The 20849-nt window shown below is 36.2% G+C and overlaps 1 protein-coding gene across 2 annotated transcripts; it reads left to right on the top strand.

Annotated features, from left to right (window-relative positions):
- Positions 1-101: 101 nt before the first annotated feature.
- LOC110810726 (glucose-inhibited division family A protein) lies at positions 102-20718 on the top strand. Of its 2 annotated transcripts, XM_088221748.1 has the most exons (13): positions 102-512; positions 699-850; positions 987-1078; positions 1826-1939; positions 2461-2791; positions 3287-3466; positions 7166-7246; positions 16626-16844; positions 17008-17150; positions 18029-18195; positions 18882-19099; positions 19254-19346; positions 19971-20718. In XM_088221748.1, the coding sequence occupies exons 1-13, from the start codon at positions 293-295 to the stop codon at positions 20166-20168; spliced, it is 2208 nt and encodes a 735-aa protein (XP_088077874.1). In that variant the 5' UTR covers positions 102-292; the 3' UTR covers positions 20169-20718. The 2 variants fall into 2 exon arrangements, with proteins under 2 accessions (XP_088077874.1, XP_088077875.1); XM_088221749.1 differs by lacking the exons at positions 102-512; positions 699-850; positions 987-1078 and adding an exon at positions 1283-1423.
- Positions 20719-20849: the final 131 nt, after the last annotated feature.

Below are 20849 nucleotides of genomic sequence, written 5' to 3'. Positions count from 1 at the left end.
TCGTTAGAGATTTTAATTAGTGTGCAAATGAAAAAAATCGATATTCTTTAAAAATATTAAGTAAATTAATAACCAGTATAGGAATTATCTAAAATTTAAGAATTATTTTATAAAAATATACTTTTTTAAGTGCATTTTTTTTAAAAGAAAAAAGAAGCCAGACATCCACGACGGTACTCCAAGGGGAGAGGAGAGAAACGTTATTCTATTGTTTTGTCTGTGGAGGAAAGGGATATCTTTCTTCTACTTCCTCGCTAACCTTAACCACTGACAGTGAGCTTCGTCTTCTCTGATGGCTACAGTATCGGTCCCCTCCCTCCGCCATCTCTTTCGTCTTTCTCATCCCAACCCTTCCTCTGCTTCCATTTTCTTTTCCACCTTCTCTCCTCTCCTCTCTCGCTCCTCTGTGCTTCTCCGGCGGCGCCTCTGGTTCTGCTCCACTCGCAGCCTATGTCCCCGGCGCCCTTTCGTTAGCCGTCGATTCTCAATTTCCGCAGCTTCCAGCTCTCCAGGTTCGACAACATATAACCAACGAGTATGCTTTATTATGTTGGCGGGAACTGATTGATGTTAATTGAGAATCGAGCTTCGCGTTGTCTGCTTTCGTTGCTTTGTCGGCTTCTTTTCTTTTTTCATTTTTTCTCGAGTCGCTAATGATGCTATAATTGTATCTATCCATTCGTTTTGAGCTTTTTCAGAGTGGAGCAATGGCATAGGAGCGGGGGATGAGAGGTTTGATGTGATTGTGGTTGGAGGAGGACATGCAGGTTGCGAAGCAGCCCTAGCGTCTGCTCGTCTGGGGGCCAAAACTCTTCTTCTCACTCTGAACATTGATCGAATAGCATGGCAGGTTGTTTCTTTAAGCTTTTGTGTGTGTGTGTGTGTGTGTTCTAGCCTTCGAAATTAAGCAACAATATTTACACGTGACGTAATATTTCCTCCTTTAGTGTCTTCAAATATGTTCACTGAGAAAACGTTACTTGCAGCCCTGCAATCCAGCAGTTGGTGGCCCTGCGAAATCACAGCTAGTACATGAGGTGGATGCACTTGGAGGTGAAATCGGCAAGATTGCTGATAGGTAATATAGATGACATTGAGAAGCAGCTTAATGATTTTGGAATTTGACTGTTGTCAGATTATTTTGATGTTAGGACGGGGTTTTTGAAATAAATTTGATATACAATGGTTGTTTGTGGGGATTTTGGGATGAACTGTTAAACTTTCTATCTGCAGTGAGTGTGAAATAAGAAGAACTGTGAGAAGTATGTCATGGATTCTGCATGTTGCAATGATGTGTAGTGGAAGATGGAAGTCAGTAGCATTGAATTCCAGTCACTGGTCGTGAGTTCATGTACCTGGAGATAGCTGCAGGTTCACTGTTTGAACTCACAAGAAAAACTTAAAGGAAAAGATATGTTATGAGGTAATTGAAGGACTCATCTATTGATGATAGGCATATTGAAAAGCAGAAAAATGCAGTTTGTTGAGCTGTAATTGTTGTTATGAAGAGCTTGTCAAGGATATTTATTGGTGAAGCAACGCAAGAGAAGGAAATAACACACAGAAAACTAAGCTATATAGGGAATACTAGTCTCTAAATGGAAACTAACAACCAGAAATGCTTATAGTAGAAAAGACTAGATGGGAAAATACAATATTTGTATTTTAGTAACTAAATTAATGCATTTTTGGTAAAGGTCGTCCTTTCTTTTTGGTACAATGGTAAACATCAACCTTGCTCATGGTTATTTTCTCTTGCTGCAAACAAAATTTTTTTTCATATAATTGCACTAACAATTTTTTTTTTCGTTTTTCATCAATACAGATGCTATTTACAAAAGCGAGTACTTAACATCTCAAGAGGTCCTGCAGTTCGGGCTTTGCGTGCACAAACTGATAAAAGGGAGTATGCAATGGAAATGAAGAAGATAGTGGAGAGGCAAGCTGTATTTTCCATATTTATTGTTACTCCTTGAAATAATGCATTGTTAGCTTATTGTACTATTACACTGCATATTTAATACTTGATGAAAGTGTCTAAATTAGCTTCCCCTACCCAAGTGATGCTTGATTTCGAAATTTTAGCTTTTAAGGCTCCAAACCTTAAGAAGCCGATGAACTTATACTATAGCTTTCTAGGCAATAGTGGATTAGTGTAGATTGAAAAGTACTATTAAAATAAAATGACAGAAACAAAAGGCCAATATACTTATAAAACAATGATGCTGATTGTGCACAATGTTTACATCAAAAAGTCAAATTAATGTTCCAAAAATCTAAAAGAAAGAGATAATGTGGGCTTGTTATGATCACTGAATCCTCGAGAATATCCTAGTTTCTTTTTATCTGGTTCATTTCCCTTATATGTGTGTCTGTTTAAAATGCATTTATGCCTGGATTGGGAGTGGATATGTTGGTTCAATTCTTTTGGCTAACTTGTGCCATTTTTCTCTTTAACAGCACTCCAAACCTTTCTGTTAGAGAGGGAATGGTGACTGATATTTTAGTTGGAAAGAATGATAATGTGGAAGGTGTCAGCACATTTTTTGGGATGAATTTTTATGCTCCCTCTGTTATTCTCACAACTGGAACTTTTATGAGTGGTAAAATTTGGGTTGGTAGAACCTCTATGCCTGCTGGAAGAGCTGGTGAGTCAGCTTCACATGGACTGACTGAGAACTTGCAGCAACTTGGATTTGAAACTGATCGGCTAAAAACTGGAACCCCAGCACGTGTGGACTGTCGTACCGTAGATTTTTCTGTATTGGAACCCCAGCATGGAGATGAAGAGGTTCTTCCTTATAACCTTAGATTTAGCTTTAATGACTCATCCTGCATAATTCAAGAATTACAAGATTATTTATATTTTCTTCGTATAAGAGAATGTTCAGATATGCAGTAACTAGGTTAACTTGTTATATATCTTCATAATTTTTCTAGTAGAGTTCTGTGTATACTCAAATTATTTAAATGGGTGGGAATGAGAGAACAGCGGTGAAATTTTTGTTGGATTCCACCGAAATGGAAGGACTACATTTGGCTGTTGCTAAGTTCAAAGCTTCCAGATTGTATTATAGTATAAGTTAGCTGCTTAATTCTAAACTTCTCCTTCCGGAGGTGAGTTCCATGATTGAATACTCTGAAAAGCATTGGTTCTAGAAAGTTAGAACCTATGGGTCAGTTTAATGAACAATATACCTTTATTTTATTTTCCTGGTAACTGGTGATTATCAATTAATCTGTGGCATTTAGAAATTTAAACTGAACATATGTTGATTATTTACAGGTCGGCTGGTTTAGCTTTGACCCACATTTCCATACTGAGAGGGAACAGATGTGCTGCTACCTGACACGGACCACTAGGCGCACTCACCAGCTAATTGAAGAGAACTTACATGAAACACCCACTTATGGGGGATGGGTTGAAGCTAAGGGACCGAGGTACTGCCCCTCCATTGAAGACAAGGTACATTTATCACCTGTATTTTGAGATATTATACTTGTTTCTTATTTTGCACACATAGGTCATCTCACTCATCTGGACTAGTTTCAATTGAACTACTATTAATCAGGCACATGGTAGCAGATTCTTGTACCATAGGATGTTTCCTACATTTTACTTTTTGTTATTTCTATCCAAAAATATTCTACTTTTAGTTATCATCAGAATAAAACTACGGTCCCCTTTTTGGTTTTTTGTACCATAGGATGTTTGCATTTGATAAAATATTTGTGATGGTTTTTTCTAATGGAAAAGTATAATGTTGTTTTTTGTGGCCCTCTCTTCTGTATTGCTATGAATTCTCATTTGTGTCAATCCAATATTGTTGTTAATTTGCAAATTTTACATCTTCTATAGTTTGTTTTTTCTTTTGGCAAATTTGGAAGGTTAATATTCAATGCTCCACTTGGAGTTGCTTTTTTCATGCTGGAAGGAAGTTGTGGGTGGGTGTATCCTTATTATTGACAAACTGATGAGGAGGAGAAAATATTGGTGAATTGATGTTTCTTGTGTAAGAGGGAGGTGGAGTCCTATAATTATATTTATCTTTGGTGTCCGTTTGTGTATAAATTCTGGACCTTGGTTTTATGGGGCATTAGGGATCAATTGGGTGAGGCTGATTCGGTAAGGGAAGAGATTTGGGCTTGGTAGGTATTAGTGGAAGGAAGAAACATGTGAATCTCATTCCCCTTACTACCTTTTGGGTAAGTTCTAAAAATCCTACATAGTATGATAATGATCACTTATTGCACTTCGTAAAGATATCAGAGAATTTATTAAACGTCCTTCTTTATCGAATCTCATAGTTTATACTATTTAACAAATGTTCACAATTGCATAAGAATTTTCTGTATGTTTGAATACTGAGTCTATTTTTAACATTGTATATAAGACATTATCCTGTGAGAAATAAAAAAATATTATGAATGTAGAAATACAGACATTAGAGAAAAATAAGACATAGAAAGTCATAAATTTACCCAAAGAAAAAAAACTTGTCGGATGCAAGTAGTGTTCACCAATCAAATGCAAGATATATGAGACAATCGGGAGGTATAAAATAAGACTGTGGCAAAAGGCTATTTGTAGACTTCTGGGATAAGCTACCAAGAAATATTTGCATTAATAGCTAAGACAAGCACAATGCAAATCTTGTTATCTTTAATTATCCATTTTCATTGACAATTGCAACAATTTGATGTGAAAAATGCTTTCCTGCATGAAGATCTAGAAGAAGAAATGTACATGAAAATCTCATCAAGTTTTGCCCGAGAAACAGGACCAAATAAATTTTACAAACTAAAGAAGCTACTTTATAGACTCAAGCAATCGTTTAGAGCATGGTCTAATAGATTTGCAAGGATGATGATAGGTTTGGGATATACGCAGTCTCAAAGAGACTACGTTGTTTATCAAACACTCAGAGATAAGTGGAATTATAACACTATTAGTATATATTGATGACATTATTGTAACAGGAGATGATGAGAAAAAAAAATTGATGCTAAAGCAATGCCTAGTAAGAGAGTTCAAAATAAAGGAGTTAGATATATTAAAGTATTTTTTTAGAATTGAAGTCGCTCACTCAAAATTTGGGATCTTCATATCTTAGTAGAAATATATTCATGACTACAGCAGGTAGTATTTCTATTGATCCCATCATAAATTGGAAGTAACAGAAGACAATGCACCATTAGATAAGGAGATGTATCAGGGATTGGTTGAAAGATTGGTATACTTGTCTCACATAAGACCATACATCGCTAATGTAGTGAGTGTTTAAATTAATTAATGCACAGTCCTAAAAGAAGTAGACTTGCAAGCACCTACAAAGTGTTGCATTACCTAAAAAAATCACCTGGAAAAGAGATCTTGTTCATAAAAAGTGATATGTTACTCCTAGAAGTGTATATGGATGCAGATTATGCAAGATCAATGGTGGACAAAAGATCTAGCATAGGTTATTGTACATTCCTTAAAAGTAACCTGGTTACCTGAAGAAATAAGAAGTAAAATGTAGTTGTAAGATTAAGTGCATGATCAGAGTTTCGAGTAATGGCCCAAGGGGTATGTGAATCATTATGGTTAAAATTTTTTTTAGAAGATCTGAAAATCTAGTGGGAGAGCTGTATGCACTGATACTGTGACAATAAATTGATTATAAATATTGCACATAATCCAGTACAACATGATTGGACCAAGCATATTGAGGTCAACAAATACTTTATTAAAGAGAAACTCGACAAGAACCTAATATGTATTTAATACATGTTTATTAGTTCACAACTAGCAGATCTGTCAACCAAAGACTTGAGCAATTCCATATTCAAGTTGGAATTAGCAAATATCTATTCCCTAACTTAAGGGAATGTTAAAGAGAGTTTATTGGATGTAAATTAAATTACAGGACATTTAGCTTATTTTTTTTTATATTCTACAAAATCTGTAGATAGAACATTATGATATTCAATAAAACATGCATTTAATCATTCTTAATAGAAAATCAAAAAGCCCCTCCCAGAGTAGCAAAAACGTGGGAGGTTGGAAGAGTCTGCATGCATGACTATTGATAAATTGATGAAGAGGGGAATGACTATGGTGGACGATTGCTACTTGTGTAAAAGGGTTGCAGAATCTTGCAATCATGTTCTTCTGGTGGTGTCCAGTTGCATACAAACTTGGTTTATGGTTTACGGATTATTGAGTATCAGTTGCTGATGGCGGGTTCTATTAGAGATCAAATATGGGCGTGGAAAGGCATCAGCAGGTGGAGGAAATATGTGAACCTTATCCCGCCTATCATTTTTTGGGTAATTTGGAAGGAGACGTACAAAAAAGCTCTCAAGGGAGTTGATGATGTGGGAAATTTTGATAAGATCAAGAATAGATGGTTCCAGACTATTAATTTTTTGATTTCCGGTCATCTTCTATTTTCCATGGAGGATTTTGGAGACCTTGTTAATATTTTGTTATATCTGTAAATATTATATATATAGGTTGACACCCCCTTGGTACTTCTTAATATATTATTATACTTTTTATTTTAAAAAAGACTATTCTTTACAGAAAATTCCCATTACGTGATAGTTTTGATATTGGCTAAGAGAGATGGCTCATTATACTGAATTTCTCTTGGTTTTGCAAGCATACTAATGTAGTAGATACCATTTATTGTTGGGCTGTCCAGTAATTAACAGCATTTGGGCAATGGTTTTGGGGCTGCTGGGTTTGTTTTGGGTTAGAGTTGGTAATGTAAGTGGGGAACTTTGGGCTTGGGCGGGTTATTGTAAAAAGAATAGGCATAGATTTCTTATACCACTTACTATTTTTTGGGTTGTGTTGAAGAAAAAAAAAAGCGAGGGCGTTTGAGGGCATTGAAACTAATATTATAAACATTAGAGATAGATGATTTCATAATTTTGGGTTTATCTTGTTAGTAATGATATGCGTGATTGGAAAGACATTGGATTAGTTATGCACTACTTGATAGATATGTAACTATCTGTATACTGGTGGTACTTCCTTGGTACATTTGTGAATAAAATTTCTCTCTTTTATTTCAAAAAAACAAAATACTAATGTAGTAGATACCTTCATTTTTTAATCACTCCATTGAAAATTTTATGATATCATCTCCTGATGTTTGGTTATGTTTCATTCTAGATTGTGAGATTTCGAGACAAGGAGTCTCATCAAATTTTTCTTGAACCAGAAGGTCGGACTGTGCCGGAGCTATATGTGCAGGTACAAGACAAGCTTTGACTTTCAACTCGTGATTATTACAAGAATCAACCTTTGGGTTTCTTTTTGTTTCTCTTATTAGAAAAGAGATATGTCATATAAAGAAAGAGAATAAAATAGGAGAAGATTCCTTGGTTATTATGTTCCCGTGTGAGCATTACAAGTTAACTATTTTGATGGAACTTTAATTTCCAGGGTGTACCAAGGTGCACTGCATTGTTGACTGTATCAACAAAAGTGAAGTCTATAAATTTTCTTTTAAATTTTTTTTCTGATGGATAGCAATTTAAAATAAGGGAAGTGGATTCAGAAGGTAGAAAGATTTTGCATATGAATCTTACTAAAAATTAGTGAGGAATTATTTCAAATAACATTGTAAATCATTGGCATTAAACTGGATTTAGATCCTTTAGTAGGATTAACTGTCTTTATTGCTTTGATTTCATGTAAATTATATTATGAGAATCTCAGAGATTTTTATTCTTAACATATATTATATATCTTCTAGAAAATAGATTTTTAGTGGCTGTGTCCGCTATACATATATTATTTTTTTTTTCGGAAATAGAAACATAAAGGGAACTATGCATATATTATTTATTGTAGTCCTAAACAGTGTTGATTCTAGAAAGATTTACTTCCTAAAATGCAGGAGCCGAAAATCCAGGAACTAGATTAATACCAGGATCCCATAGGTTATGTGTTAATCTTTTTCTTTCCTAGGAGACTCAATAGAATAGGATTCTCTCTTAAATTATAGGTATATAACTCTTTTAATCCTTCACTATATATTTGTGATGTTAGTAGTCTAATAAAATCTGGAAGAAGAATTATCCAACAACATGGTACTAGAGCTGTCTCTAAACCACTTCCATCCAGGTCACTAACATGACAAAGTACAGAATAGTGAGCCAAGACTCTACAAGGTCTGGAGTCACGACCATTTCTGAAAATTCTTCAAGTTGGCACTAATGGAGGAATGGACATCCCAGTGCTGTGTATCACTAGTCATAAACTAAACAGCTAGAATTACCTCCCATGGTCGCAATCCGTGATGATGTTCATATGTGGAAGAGGGGAGGACAATTATGCTCACAGGTGCTGCGGTTCCTCCACTGAAGGAAGACTCAAAATATCGAATTTGGAAAACTGAAAACAATATAGTGATGTCCTAGCTCATCAACTCAATGACATCCGAGATTGGGAGAATTTCTTTATATTTGGATCGACTAAGGAGATTTGGGATGCAGCAAAAGAAATTTATGCCAAACAAGTTAACAGACAACATACATTTTGACAAAATCACTACTGAAAAAGAACTTTGAAGAGCTGAGTTCCAAGCTTGGCATGATTAACATCCATGCCTAGTTTGAGGAGGAGTTTCGAAGCCTAAACAGAATTAATTCTAGGGAGATTTATTTCCTAAAAGGTAGGAGCCAAAAATTCAGGAACTAGATTGATACTAGGATCCCATAAGTTGTGTGTAAATCTTTTCCTTTCCTAGGAGACTCAATAGAATAGAATGCTCTCCTAAATTGTAGGTGTACAACTCTTGTAATTCTTCAGTGTATATTTGTAATGTGGCAATCTAATAAAATGAGGAAGAAGAATTATCAAGCAATATATAAGAAAGTAAATTTTAAGTCTTTAAATTAAAATTTTCCTGGCCTACTTTCAACTCATAGGCTCTCATTATTTTGTTTTCTTAAGGTTGATTTTGGATCGGCTTTGGAAGATCAAGCTGCTTTTCCTATATATATAAGAATGTAAATTGTAAGTTACATTTTATTTGCTTGTAGTCTCTGATTTTCAATTTTTTAGCTTTTACTAGTAAGGTCTCATCATTTAGTATTGTTTTATATTGATTTAAAATCGAATCTGGAAGGTCAATGTCAATTTAGCTAGTAAGTTTCCCAAATGGAAAGTAAAAATAGGACCTTTTGTTTTTTTTAGTTCAAGGGTCAGCCTATTCGTGATGTGGCTGATTTACATGACCTCGTTGATTCTTTTGGCTCCACATCATAAATCTTTGTACAAGGTCGATGTCTCATAAGTCCCTTTCTTTTAACTAGTTTCTTTTTGCCTATAAAAATTGTCACAAATGGGAAATCTTTTTTATTATGGAAAATCTTTTCTACAGGAAAATAAAAAGTATTAGAATGAGAAGACCAATAGGAAATGATAAGGTCCTTGGAGGTTTTTTTTTAATTGACTTTCCTATCCCATAATGATTCTATTCATATAGATGTCTTTTCTAAACCTTTTTAGAAAGTCCATGCTCTCAAAGGTTTTTGTTTGGACTACAACTTTGAACAAACTTAATGTTGATGATTTCCTTCGTGGTTTGTAATATTGCTTTAAAGTTGCTGAATCATAGTAACTTTTTAAAGACATTATGAACTATTTTGAGGGAAGTTTTTCCTCTATTTTCTGCTTTCCTTTTCCAGCTCCAAAGGAGCATATTTATACACAAATGAATAACAACTTTTTTATACCAGAATAAGATTTTGTGGGGTTAGGGAATATTCAGAATTGGTGTAGGTGACACAGGGAACGTAGAAAATGTAGAAAATAACTATTATTCTAGAAGAAAAAGAGCTGTCATCTCCTTTGTCTTTTCTTGTGTACCGTACAAAGGAGAATAATAGAATTGCTGTAGGTGACACACCACCAATTCTATTATTCTCCTTTGTACGGTACACAAGAAAAGACAAAGGAGATGACAGCTCCTTTTCTTCTAGAATAATAGTTATTTTCTACATTTTCTACGTTTCCCCTCAATCTAAGTTTACATAGATGTTGTGTAAAGATAGATTGGATACAATATTTTCAAATACATGTTTAGGAAGAGATTTGGTTAGTATATCAGCAACTTGTCGATATGTGGGAATATGAATGATGTCTATAACATTGTCTTTGATCTTCTCTCTGATGAAATGTCGGTCTATATCTACATGTTTTGTCCTATCATAATGAACTGGATTTTTTGCCATTCAAATAGTTGACTGATTATCACACCAAACTTTTATGGGCAATCCTGAAGTCAGATTTTCTTGCAATACTCTCTTTAACCAAACACCTTCATATATACCATGGGTAAGGGCTCTGAATTCAGATTCTGCACTACTCCATGATACTACTGATTGCTTCTTACTTCGCCGTGTAACAAGGTTACCTTAGACGTAGGTGCAGTACCCTGAGGTTGACCTCCTATCATTGACTGAACTAGCCCAGTCAGCATCTGTATAAACTCCTATCTCCATGTCTGTGTTCTTTTAGAAAAATAGGCCATGTCCTGGTATTTTCTTTAAATACTTGAGAATCCTGTACATAGCTCCCATGTGTATCAGTTGGTTGACTCATAAACTGGCTCACTGTGCTAACTGCAAAACTTATATCTGGTCTCGTATGTACCAAATATATGAGCTTCCCAACTAACCTCTTATACCTCTCCTTCTCAGTCAACTTGTCACCCTCACTCTTGCCAAGTTTCACAGTAGAATCCATGGGTGTGTCTGCAGGCTTGCAGCCGAGCATTCCGATCTTCTTTAGGAGATCAAGTACATATTTCCGTTGAGCCACGGAAATTCTCTTCTTTGATCGTGCAATCTCCATGCCTAGAAGATATCTGAGTATTCCTAGGTCTTTTATCTCAAATTCTTTAGTCAGGAACTCTTTTAATTTATGAATTTCTTCACCATTGTCCACTGTAATTATAATATTATCAACATAAACTATTAGGATAGACTTCTTACCCGAGTCACAGTGTTTGACAAATAAAGTGTGATTTGACTGACACTGCTTATATCCCACTTGCTTGACAGCTCTTGTGAATCTTCCAAACCATGCCATTGGAGACTGCTTGAGTACATAGAGTGCCTTTCTGAGTCTATACACCTTATGAGAGTTGTCGCCTGTCTCAAAACCCGGAGGGATGTACATGTACACTTCCTCCTCCAAGTCTCTGTTAAGAAAAACATTCTTCACATCTAATTAAAACAAGGACCAGTCTAGATTTACTGCAAGAGAAAACAGGATCCGTATCGTGTTGTGCTTGGCTACAAGAGCGAAAGTCTCTTGATAGCCTATTTCATAGGATTGTGTGAACCCCTTTGCCACCAGACGGGCTTTGTGTCTGTCTATACTGCCATCAGGATATTTAGTTGTGAAAACTCGTTTACATCCTACCTGGCGCTTGTTAGGAGGCAACTCTGTCAATTCCCATGTCCTGTCCTTTTCAAGAGCTCTCATTTCTTCCTAGATAGCTGCTCGCCATTCTGGAATTCTGAGTGCCTCATGAACTGTCTTGGGCTCAGGTGAGCTCTCATCTATTTTGTTTACAAAAACATGATATTCTGTAGACAGATTACTAAGTGACAAATAATCCTGTATGGGGTGGTTAGTACAGAATCTGGTTCCTTTTCTCAAGGCAATAGGTAAATCATCATCAGTAGTAATAGTCTTACCAGTCGGGTCCTAGATGGTTGGAGGCGGAGTCGAGTCATGGCAGAGCTCAGTCCCTACTGGAACACTACCTTTTTGGGCCTTGTTCCTCCTAGTGTAGACACATAACTCTTTTGTTGTAGGTAATGTACTTTTTGGTTTGGGCTCATTTTGTGTGGGTGATATATGGTGTGTGTGGACAAGTGGTGAAGAAATGGTAGCTTCCTAAATGTGACATTCCTGAGTATGTTTCTCCCTCTGAATGTCGCTTTTGAAATAAAATGGTTTATCTTCAAAAAAGGTGATATCCATGGTGTGATAGAACTGACGAGTATTCGGAAAGAAGCATTTGTATCCTTTTTGATAAAGAGAATAACCCACAAAAATGCACTTAAGGGCTCTAGGATCAAATTTACCCTGAAGGTATGAGTGGACATGAACATATGCGAAGCAGCCAAAGATCTTTAGTGGTAGGGAATTTAGGATACGGAAATGTGGAAAGGATTCTGAGAGAAGATTAAGTGGGTTTAGTACTTGAGGACTCGGGAAAACATTCTGTTTAGAAATGGTAGCTTCCCAAATGTGACATTCCTGAGTATGTTTCCCCCTCTGAATGTCGCTTTTGGGATAAAATGGTTTATCTTCAAAAAATGTGACATGCATGGTGTGATAGAACCGACGAGTATTCGGAAAGAAGCATTTGTATCCTTTTTGATAAAGAGAATGACCTACAAAAATGCACTTAAGGGCTCTAGGATCAAATTTACCCCGAATGTGTGAGTGGACATGAACATATGCGAAGCAGCCAAAGATCTTTAGTGGTAGGGAATTTAGTATACGGAAATGTGGAAAGGATTCTGAGAGAAGATTAAATGGGTTTAGTACTTGAGGACTCGGGAAGACATTCTGTTTAGAAATGGTAGCTTCCCAAATGTGACATTTCTGAGTATGTTTCTCCCTCTGAATGTCGTTTTTGGGATAAAATGGTTTATCTTCAAAAAATGTGACATCCATGGTGTGATAGAACCGACGAGTATTCGGAAAGAAGCATTTGTATCTTTTTTGATAAAGAGAATAACCCACAAAAATGCACTTTAGGGCTCTAGGATCAAATTTACCCTGAAGGTGGGAGTGGACATGAACATATGCAAAGCAACCAAAGATCTTTAATGGTAGGGAATTTAGGATACGGAAATGTGGAAAAGATTCTGAGAGAAGATTAAACGGGTTTAGTACTTGAGGACTCGGGAAGACATTCTGTTTATCAAGTAAGTGGCTGTGAGTATGGTTTCCCCCCCCCAAAATGTTGTGTACATTCATAGCAAACATAATGGATCTGGTGACTTTCAGAATATGTTTATTTTTTCTCTAAACAACACCAATCTGCTGAGGGGAATAAGCGCATGAACTATGATGAATTATACCATTTTCAGCAAAATAACTATTAAGGGTTGATATAAAGTACTCACAAATATTATCAGATCTTAACACTTGTATTGTTGTGCCAAATTAGGTTTTGATCATTTTGTGAAAATTTTGAAATATGGCTCTTTCTTCTAACTTCCCTTTCATAAGGAACACCTGAGTGATTCTTGTGTGATCATCAATGAAGGATACAAACCACTTATTTCCGGATATATCAGTGAGTCGGGAAAGTCCCCAAACATTACTGTGAATTAAAGAAAATGGTTTAGATGATGTATACTTGAGACTAGGAAAAGTATTCCGAATATGCTTAGAAAGTTGACAGGTTTCACATCGATATAACAATGGGTCTTTATTAGTGAATAATGACGGAAACATTTTCTTTAACTACAGAAAGTTTGGATGTCCTAAGCGGGAATGCTATAACATGATTTCATGGTCACAAGTCCTACTAACAGAAATAGAAGCAGTACCTACATTTGGAGCTTGTCTACTAGAAGGTTCAACACGGAGGAGGTAGAGTCCGGTATGCACTCTAGCACTGTCAATCATCTTCCTCGAGTCTGATATCTTGAAATTCACACAAAGTTGAACCAAATTTAGCAACACAGTTGAGATCAGTAGTTAGTTTCCGAACTGATAGTAAATTATATGCTAAATTTAGAACAAAGAAAACAGATTCCAGAACAATTAAAGGTGACACGACTATTGAGCCAATGCCAACCACTCTAGATACAGTTTCATCTGCAACCCTAATGGTGAAATTCTTACTGCAAGGACGGTAATCTTTAAACAGAGAAACATTACCAGTCATGTGGTCGGTTACACTAAAATCAACTATCCATGCTTGTTCACCTGTAAAACATGCTGTAAAACAAAGTACTTGGGGATTATTACCTTTTTGAGTGATTGTTATATTAGCTGAACTTTGGGACAACAATTTTTGAATGGTCTTTTGGAGAATATCAAGTTGCCTTAGGGGAAAATGGTCATTTCTAGAACCTGAGGCAGAATCAGATCCTTCTTCATTTGTTGCTGCGACTACAGCCACGTTACTTCGCAATTCTGTGGAGCTTTCGGATTTTAGAGGATGACGGTCAGCTGGCTTGCCATGAAGTCGCCAGCAGCGGTCATGTACGTGGTCGGGCTTTTTGCAGTAATTACAAAATGGTCTGCCTTTTTTCCCGCGACTCTTGGAATGCGTCATTAGAGCCGACGCATTCCCAGATGGCCCTACTACAACACGGCCCTCACCCATTTTCCATGTTCTGGTAGGTTTTGGCATCTTCAGGGGAGACCCATTTCACCTCTTCAAACGCGTCAAGCCGCTGCCAACTTCGTGTAAGAATATCATAATATTGTGTCGTGATAGAGTCGTCCTGGTGGAGGTCGTGGAGGGCTGTTTCCACTTCAAACACAGCTGCAATATTGTCTTTGGAGGAATAAAATTCCTTAGCGGAAGTCCAAATGTCGTGAGCAGTTTCGTATAGGAAGAAATTTTCTCCTATTTCCGACGTCATTGAGGTGATGAGCCAAGACATGACGAAGCTATTCTCCATTTTCCATGTCTTCGCATTGGATCAGTGGCGAGTGGTGGTGCTGCTTCTCCGGTGATATATTTCTCTTTACCCTTGCCCCGGATGAAAGGCAGCACAGAAGAGGACCACTATAGATAGTTGTTTTCAGTCAGTTTGTGGCCCGTAATCTGTGAAGAGGCTTGCTCTCCAAGGCCGTGCGTGACTGCTGAAGAAAAGAAAGGTCCTGAAGATACCTCAGGTGAAGATGAGGACGACATACCTTCAGAAGTCATAACACTTGTTGTATTATGCTGGAACAGGGGTAGTCGAATGTGCAATCAGAACAGAAGAAGCTCTGACACCATAAAGAAATTATGAAGTTATTTTGAGGGAAGTTTTTCTTCTATTTTCTGCTTTCCTTTTCCAGCTCCAAAGGAGCATATTTATACACAAATGAATAACAACTTTTCTGTACCAGAACCAGATTTTGTGGGGTCAGGGAATATTTAGAATTGGTGTAGGTGACACACCACCAATTCTGTTATTCTCCTTTCTACGGTACACAAGAAAGGACAAAAGGAGATGACAACTATTTTCCTTCTAGAATAATAGCTATTTTCTACACCTTTTACTGCATTGTAATAAGCCATGTAGACTGTGTGGTCAGTTATTTGATACCTTAGAATTAGCTTGGGTCTCTTTTCCATATATTGAGGGGTTTATTTCCTCTGCCTTGTGTAGTCTTGATCAGAGGAAGGTGAAGGTTCTGTTAGTGGGGCTCTTTTTGTTGGTTTTAGGTGGTTCGATTAGGAGGAATGTTATGATTTTAGGAGAGAATTTGTGTAGCATTTTTTAGCATATCTCTGGATTAAGGCGCATTGGCATTTAATGATTATTCTTGTCTATATTGCATAGAGATTGCTCAGCCATCCTCTACCGAGTTTGATCGGTTATTCTTTTGTTTTGTTGTTTCTTTCTTGTTTCTTTTTCCTTTTAGGAGGATATATACTCTCTTTTTATTCCTCCTAATACTTCTTTTCTATTAAAAACAAAAGAAGATGATAAGATTTCCTCACACATTAAGAAAGACTAGAAGATTGAAAAGAAAAACAATGAGGAGAAGGGGTAAAAAATTAATGTGAGACAGCCTCCCTATTACTTTGCATAATGGTCAAGGGCAAACCCCAAGAAAAGAGCTATTTAGCCCACAAAGAGGCCATACAAATCATTACGTCCCAAATAGAATAGTAGGATTACCATGATTAAGAATTCTGGCATTTTGGTCCAGCCACAACACCCAGGAAACAGCAAAGTATACACATCGTGAAACCACTTTATGCACTTTATTCCTATTCGGACAGTTAGAGGAGAACACCTCCAAAGTGGATGGGCAAGCCCAACTCTCCCCCAAAGAGAAAACAATTTGCTTCAAATCTGTAAAACCACCTTCCGAGTCAAGAACATGTGATTATTAGTCTCTGAGTTAACCCGATGTTTACAAATGTGAACAGAAATAGCTCTTTTTAGATAATGCCTCTGAAAAATTGATAATTTTAATTCGTTTTAAGTACCGGATGGAAAATATCAATCAAATAACAAACTCATCATATTCTACTCTTTCTCATGACAACTTGGTTGCATCCTGAAATTCAAGTTAATAAGTGGATTTATGAATGCATGATTATTCACTTTCGGGTCTACTTTTTTTTGCTCAATATGGTACTTGAGCAGAAACTAGACATGGACTATCATTGTGACTGCTGAATTCATATAAATGTTTTTCTAATGAAAGTGTCAAATTTTGGTCTGATTTATATCAGGAGCCTCCTGTTGTCCCTCTGTTTGATGAATCTTAATGTCTTTGCTTTCAGAAAACTGAAATATACTATTTCATTCAGAGCCTTTTGAAATATATTCCAGCTACAGCCTTTCTCTTCCATTTTGTCTCATATGCATTTGAAAATCTCATATGATTGGTCATGTTACTATTATCACAGGGGTTTTCAACTGGTTTGCCAGAGAGGCTACAGTTACCACTTTTGAGAACTTTGCCTGGACTTGAAAACTGCTCAATGTTGAGGCCTGCATATGCTGTAGAGTATGATTTCTTGCCAGCTCATCAGTGCTCTAGGTCTCTAATGACTAAAAGAATTGAGGGGCTTTTCTTCTCTGGCCAGATAAATGGTACAACTGGCTATGAAGAGGCTGCAGCACAGGTTGTTATGTTTTCAAATGATTTTCCACAAAATTTTGTTTGCAACCTTTTAGTGATTGACTCATTTGTTACTCATAAGACCTGAAATGTAAAATGGTGTTTCTACTAGAAATATTTAGATTCTTTACAGGCCTAATCTCATGACTACACTATTTTTTTTTTAGGGTATTGTATCTGGCATTAATGCTGCCAGACATTCAGATGGTAAGTCCCTCATTGTTCTTGAGAGGGAAAGCAGCTATACAGGGACACTGATCGATGATCTGGTGACCAAAGACCTTCGAGAGCCTTACCGCATGTTAACAAGGTAATCAGTTTGGGATCCAGAATGATTGTATCAATAATTTAGGCTTTAGAGACTAAGAAATGAGAGTGCAGCACCATATGGTCCCTGTTGATGGATCTAGTTACGGGTTTATGGATATAGAAATCAACAGGATCTTCAGAATGTTTTTTGAGTTTTCCTTTCTTTCCCTATCTTTATCCTAGTTTAAGGACTCGTTAAAGAGAACCCTATGATCTCTTGAGTAAAAAAGTACTCAACACTTGAATATACTTCTTCATTCATACATAATCTGTCTTCGAGAAGACAGGCTTCTTTTAACAATTATGGAAGCAGTTATTTCTGGAATTAAATTTCATGAACTGGCCTAATCAAGACTCATCCTCCCATATTGCAACCCCATCCTACAACTACCTACACATAATACATATTCTACATGATAATAAATTAGACTACATTCCACTAGCAATTTTTTATGCAGAATTTACAATATAGGCTCAATCTAACAATGAACAAATTATTTTGGACTTCCTGTGAAATGCTATGAACAGTTTTCAGATCTTCGTGGAATATCAAATGGCCACTTCATGTTATGGTCAATGGTTGTAGGTTGAGATCAACTGTTTTTTAATGTTGTGCATATATCATATCCATAGCTATTGGTCACATACACCACTAATTCATGACATGGCTTGGCATAGGAAGATTGAAGAATGGTGTTTTGTTCTCACACAGCTTCTTTGCTCAGTTCCTTAATGTATATTTTAGAGACTGGCATTTTGTACTGTAACTTTTGACAATTCATATTCCGTCCAAAGTTAGGAGTTCTTTTTATTATCATGAACTTGATAGATAAATAGTATAACTAGATCTCCTGTCATACAATTACCTTTTTCTCATAGCCGGTCAGAACATCGATTGCTTCTTCGATCTGATAATGCCGATAGTCGTCTCACACCTTTGGGGCGTGAAATTGGGTTGATAGATGATAGACGCTGGGAAATATACCAAGCTAAACAAGCCCGGATTGCAGAAGAAAAAAAGAGACTGAAAACTGTCAGGATTTCAGGTTTGTAGTTTTCTTTTTATCCTTTTGAGCAGTAGGAACTGTACTTTCGGACAGAAAAGACAGGAAGAAACTTATATTTGAAGTCTGAAAGAAAATTGTGGAGGTGCATTATCATAGTCATGCAAACAAGACAGTGTTTCTTCATTTTTCTTTGAATTTTCTTTTCTTCATTTTGCAAGTTGCTAATGTTGGCTCCTCAGTTCTTTGATGTATTAATCTCACAAACGAAGTTTAGTGTTTTGAGTTATCAGTTGTGACCTGCTTTGATTTTATTTGTTCTTGAAACTCTGTTTTTCTTTATCTTTGTTTTTTATTTTCCGTCAAACTGTCTTCCATTTTCAGCAATGGGAGTGAGATTATGATGCTCACTTGTCTTGGCACCAATCTTATGTGTTGTCATTGAATGAACTATTGTCAGAAACAACAGAGGAAGACATAGCTGATCTTTTAAGCATATGGTAAAAATTTATTGTTAGGAACAGATAATAAAAATGTTCATATAAACTTTATTGTTGCTGTTTAACATATATAACCGGTCCTCATTCTAATTTCTGAATAATGTCACTCATTATCCCTGGCAAAGTAAACTCCCTTTTATGAAAGAATGTGCTGCAAAACTGTCGGAATTTTTTTATCAACTTTTTATATGATTCCAAATTGGTTAATGGTCTTAATTTCACCTTTAGGTGGAGATTTGGCTGCTGATGTTACTCAACTGTCTGGTCAACCTGTTAAAGACTCTTCAACACTAGAGAGTCTTCTCAAGAAACCTCACATACAATATGAAGTTCTTGATAAGCATGGTTTTGGAAACAAAATGTTATCCAGAGTAGAGAAAGAATGTGTTGAAATTGATATAAAGTATGAGGGCTTCATTTTGCGCCAGCAAATCCAACTCCAGCAGGTAAGCTGTCAATATTTAAGTGTCATCCAAAATGATGTTTACTGGAGCTCATTGTATTCCATCCTTTTAGCTGTCCACAACTTCATTTTTTGAACATATCACATTTTTTTGTCAATTTGTATTTTGTCCAATCACTATACCTTTTCACTTGTAGATGGTCCATCAACAGAATAGACCACTTCCAGAGGACTTGGATTACTATGCAATGACAACATTATCTCTTGAAGCACGTGAAAAACTCTCCAAGGTTTGTAGCATAAAAAGTTTAGAATACATACAAACTTCTAATATTTTTCAAATCTTACTAGCAATTGGTGCTGGATTGTCTTCACATCTATCTAAAATTGGGATCTATATCAAGTGGTTATTGAACCGTGCATATATGCATGTGGGTGTTGTATGCACAAGAAGATTAGACGTTGGCAATTGGTGCCTCTCTAACCATTGAGTTGGTATGTTACTTTGATAAAGATGATGTAGGATAAGTTAGGATTAGTTTGTCTACTAAGGGATTTGGTTTAACCTAGATGAAGTTCATTTGTTCCAAATATACTGCAAATAAAATTCATAAGAAATCCACCTAGCTTTACTTCAAAATAGATTGCAATACTTATTTTTACCTGAACATATTTATTTATATCGTTTCTTTTAAAAATATTTATTTGTAATTGATTTTCATTTCTTTTCTATTGAATTGGCAATGACGAACCAAACCTCACATTAGAGAAAAGAAGAGAGGAAGAGGTTAAGGTGTTGCAGTTAGGAAAGTATACTCATTTAATTCAAGTAGGAATTGTTATATTGCACTAAAGCCTCGTGGATCCTGCAACTGCTATTCTTATTAATTCTAGTCGGATTTAAATGCTTACAGGTCAGACCCCAAACCATTGGTCAAGCTAGCAGAGTTGGTGGAGTAAGCCCCGCTGACATTACTGCTCTTCTCATTATCCTCGAAACCAACCGAAGAAAAGCTCAGGAACAGAGGAGACAGCAAATGGAAGCTTCTGTTATGACAGATGTGGATCAACACGTACCTGAAGTTCCTCTCACAAGAACTGCTAGCACCTGAGACATTAATAATTGAACTGGTTGTGTAGCCAGTTTGTCAGATTTGGAAGCACAGTAAGTTTTAATGATTTATCATCAGATATCAGCTGCTTGAAGAAGTAACTTGCAGATATGTTAGCAGGGATTAAATTTTGGTTTCAATCATACTGAGGTCATTCAGAACATTCAGCCATCTCAAAGACACAATCTGTTTGATGCTATGACTGGAAACTTATTTCATCCGGTAATCTGGAAACTCAGTGTTTGTTTCATCTTACAATGAAGGCAATGAGATTGAAGGTTCGTACAGATCCTCCTCATGAATTTGAATTATGAGGATTTGAGAATCACTTTTCAGGCAAATTGCCAAGATGTCAAGAGTTTCAACAATGTAGTTACGAACCGTCCGAATATATGGCTCCTTGTGTGGTCCTAATGTAATTTTACCTGTTTATCTATCACTTCAATATTATTCTTTCTGATTATTAAATGTATATAAGAAACAAATTTGTTACTTGAAATTCGTCAGATTATAGCTTTAGAAGATCAAATTTCACTCTAGTGTTCAAACAGCTTTGTGTCTCTGCATGTTAGCATTAGATTGCTACTAGATATCTTTTCAGGAAAAAGAATAAAACATTGATGATACAATAACAAATCACTGGTGAAGAAATTTTCAAAAAGCTGTATGTTAACCGTAAAG

The sequence above is a fragment of the Carica papaya genome, chromosome 6, assembly GCF_054855325.1.
Source record: "Carica papaya isolate Zhongbai chromosome 6, ASM5485532v1, whole genome shotgun sequence".
Classification (NCBI taxonomy): Eukaryota; Viridiplantae; Streptophyta; class Magnoliopsida; order Brassicales; family Caricaceae; genus Carica; species Carica papaya.
Note: the sequence above shows the minus strand (reverse complement) of the source record. Positions and strands in the feature narration are given on the sequence as shown.

Excerpts from the sequence above, each read along its gene's own strand:
- LOC110810726 (XM_088221748.1), top strand. The coding sequence starts at position 293 with ATGGCTACAGTATCGGTCCCCTCCCTCCGCCATCTCTTTCGTCTTTCT. Across the intron at positions 513-698 it reads CGCAGCTTCCAGCTCTCCAG|AGTGGAGCAATGGCATAGGA; the intron begins GTTCGACAACAT and ends GAGCTTTTTCAG. Across the intron at positions 7,247-16,625 it reads TGCCGGAGCTATATGTGCAG|GGGTTTTCAACTGGTTTGCC; the intron begins GTACAAGACAAG and ends CTATTATCACAG.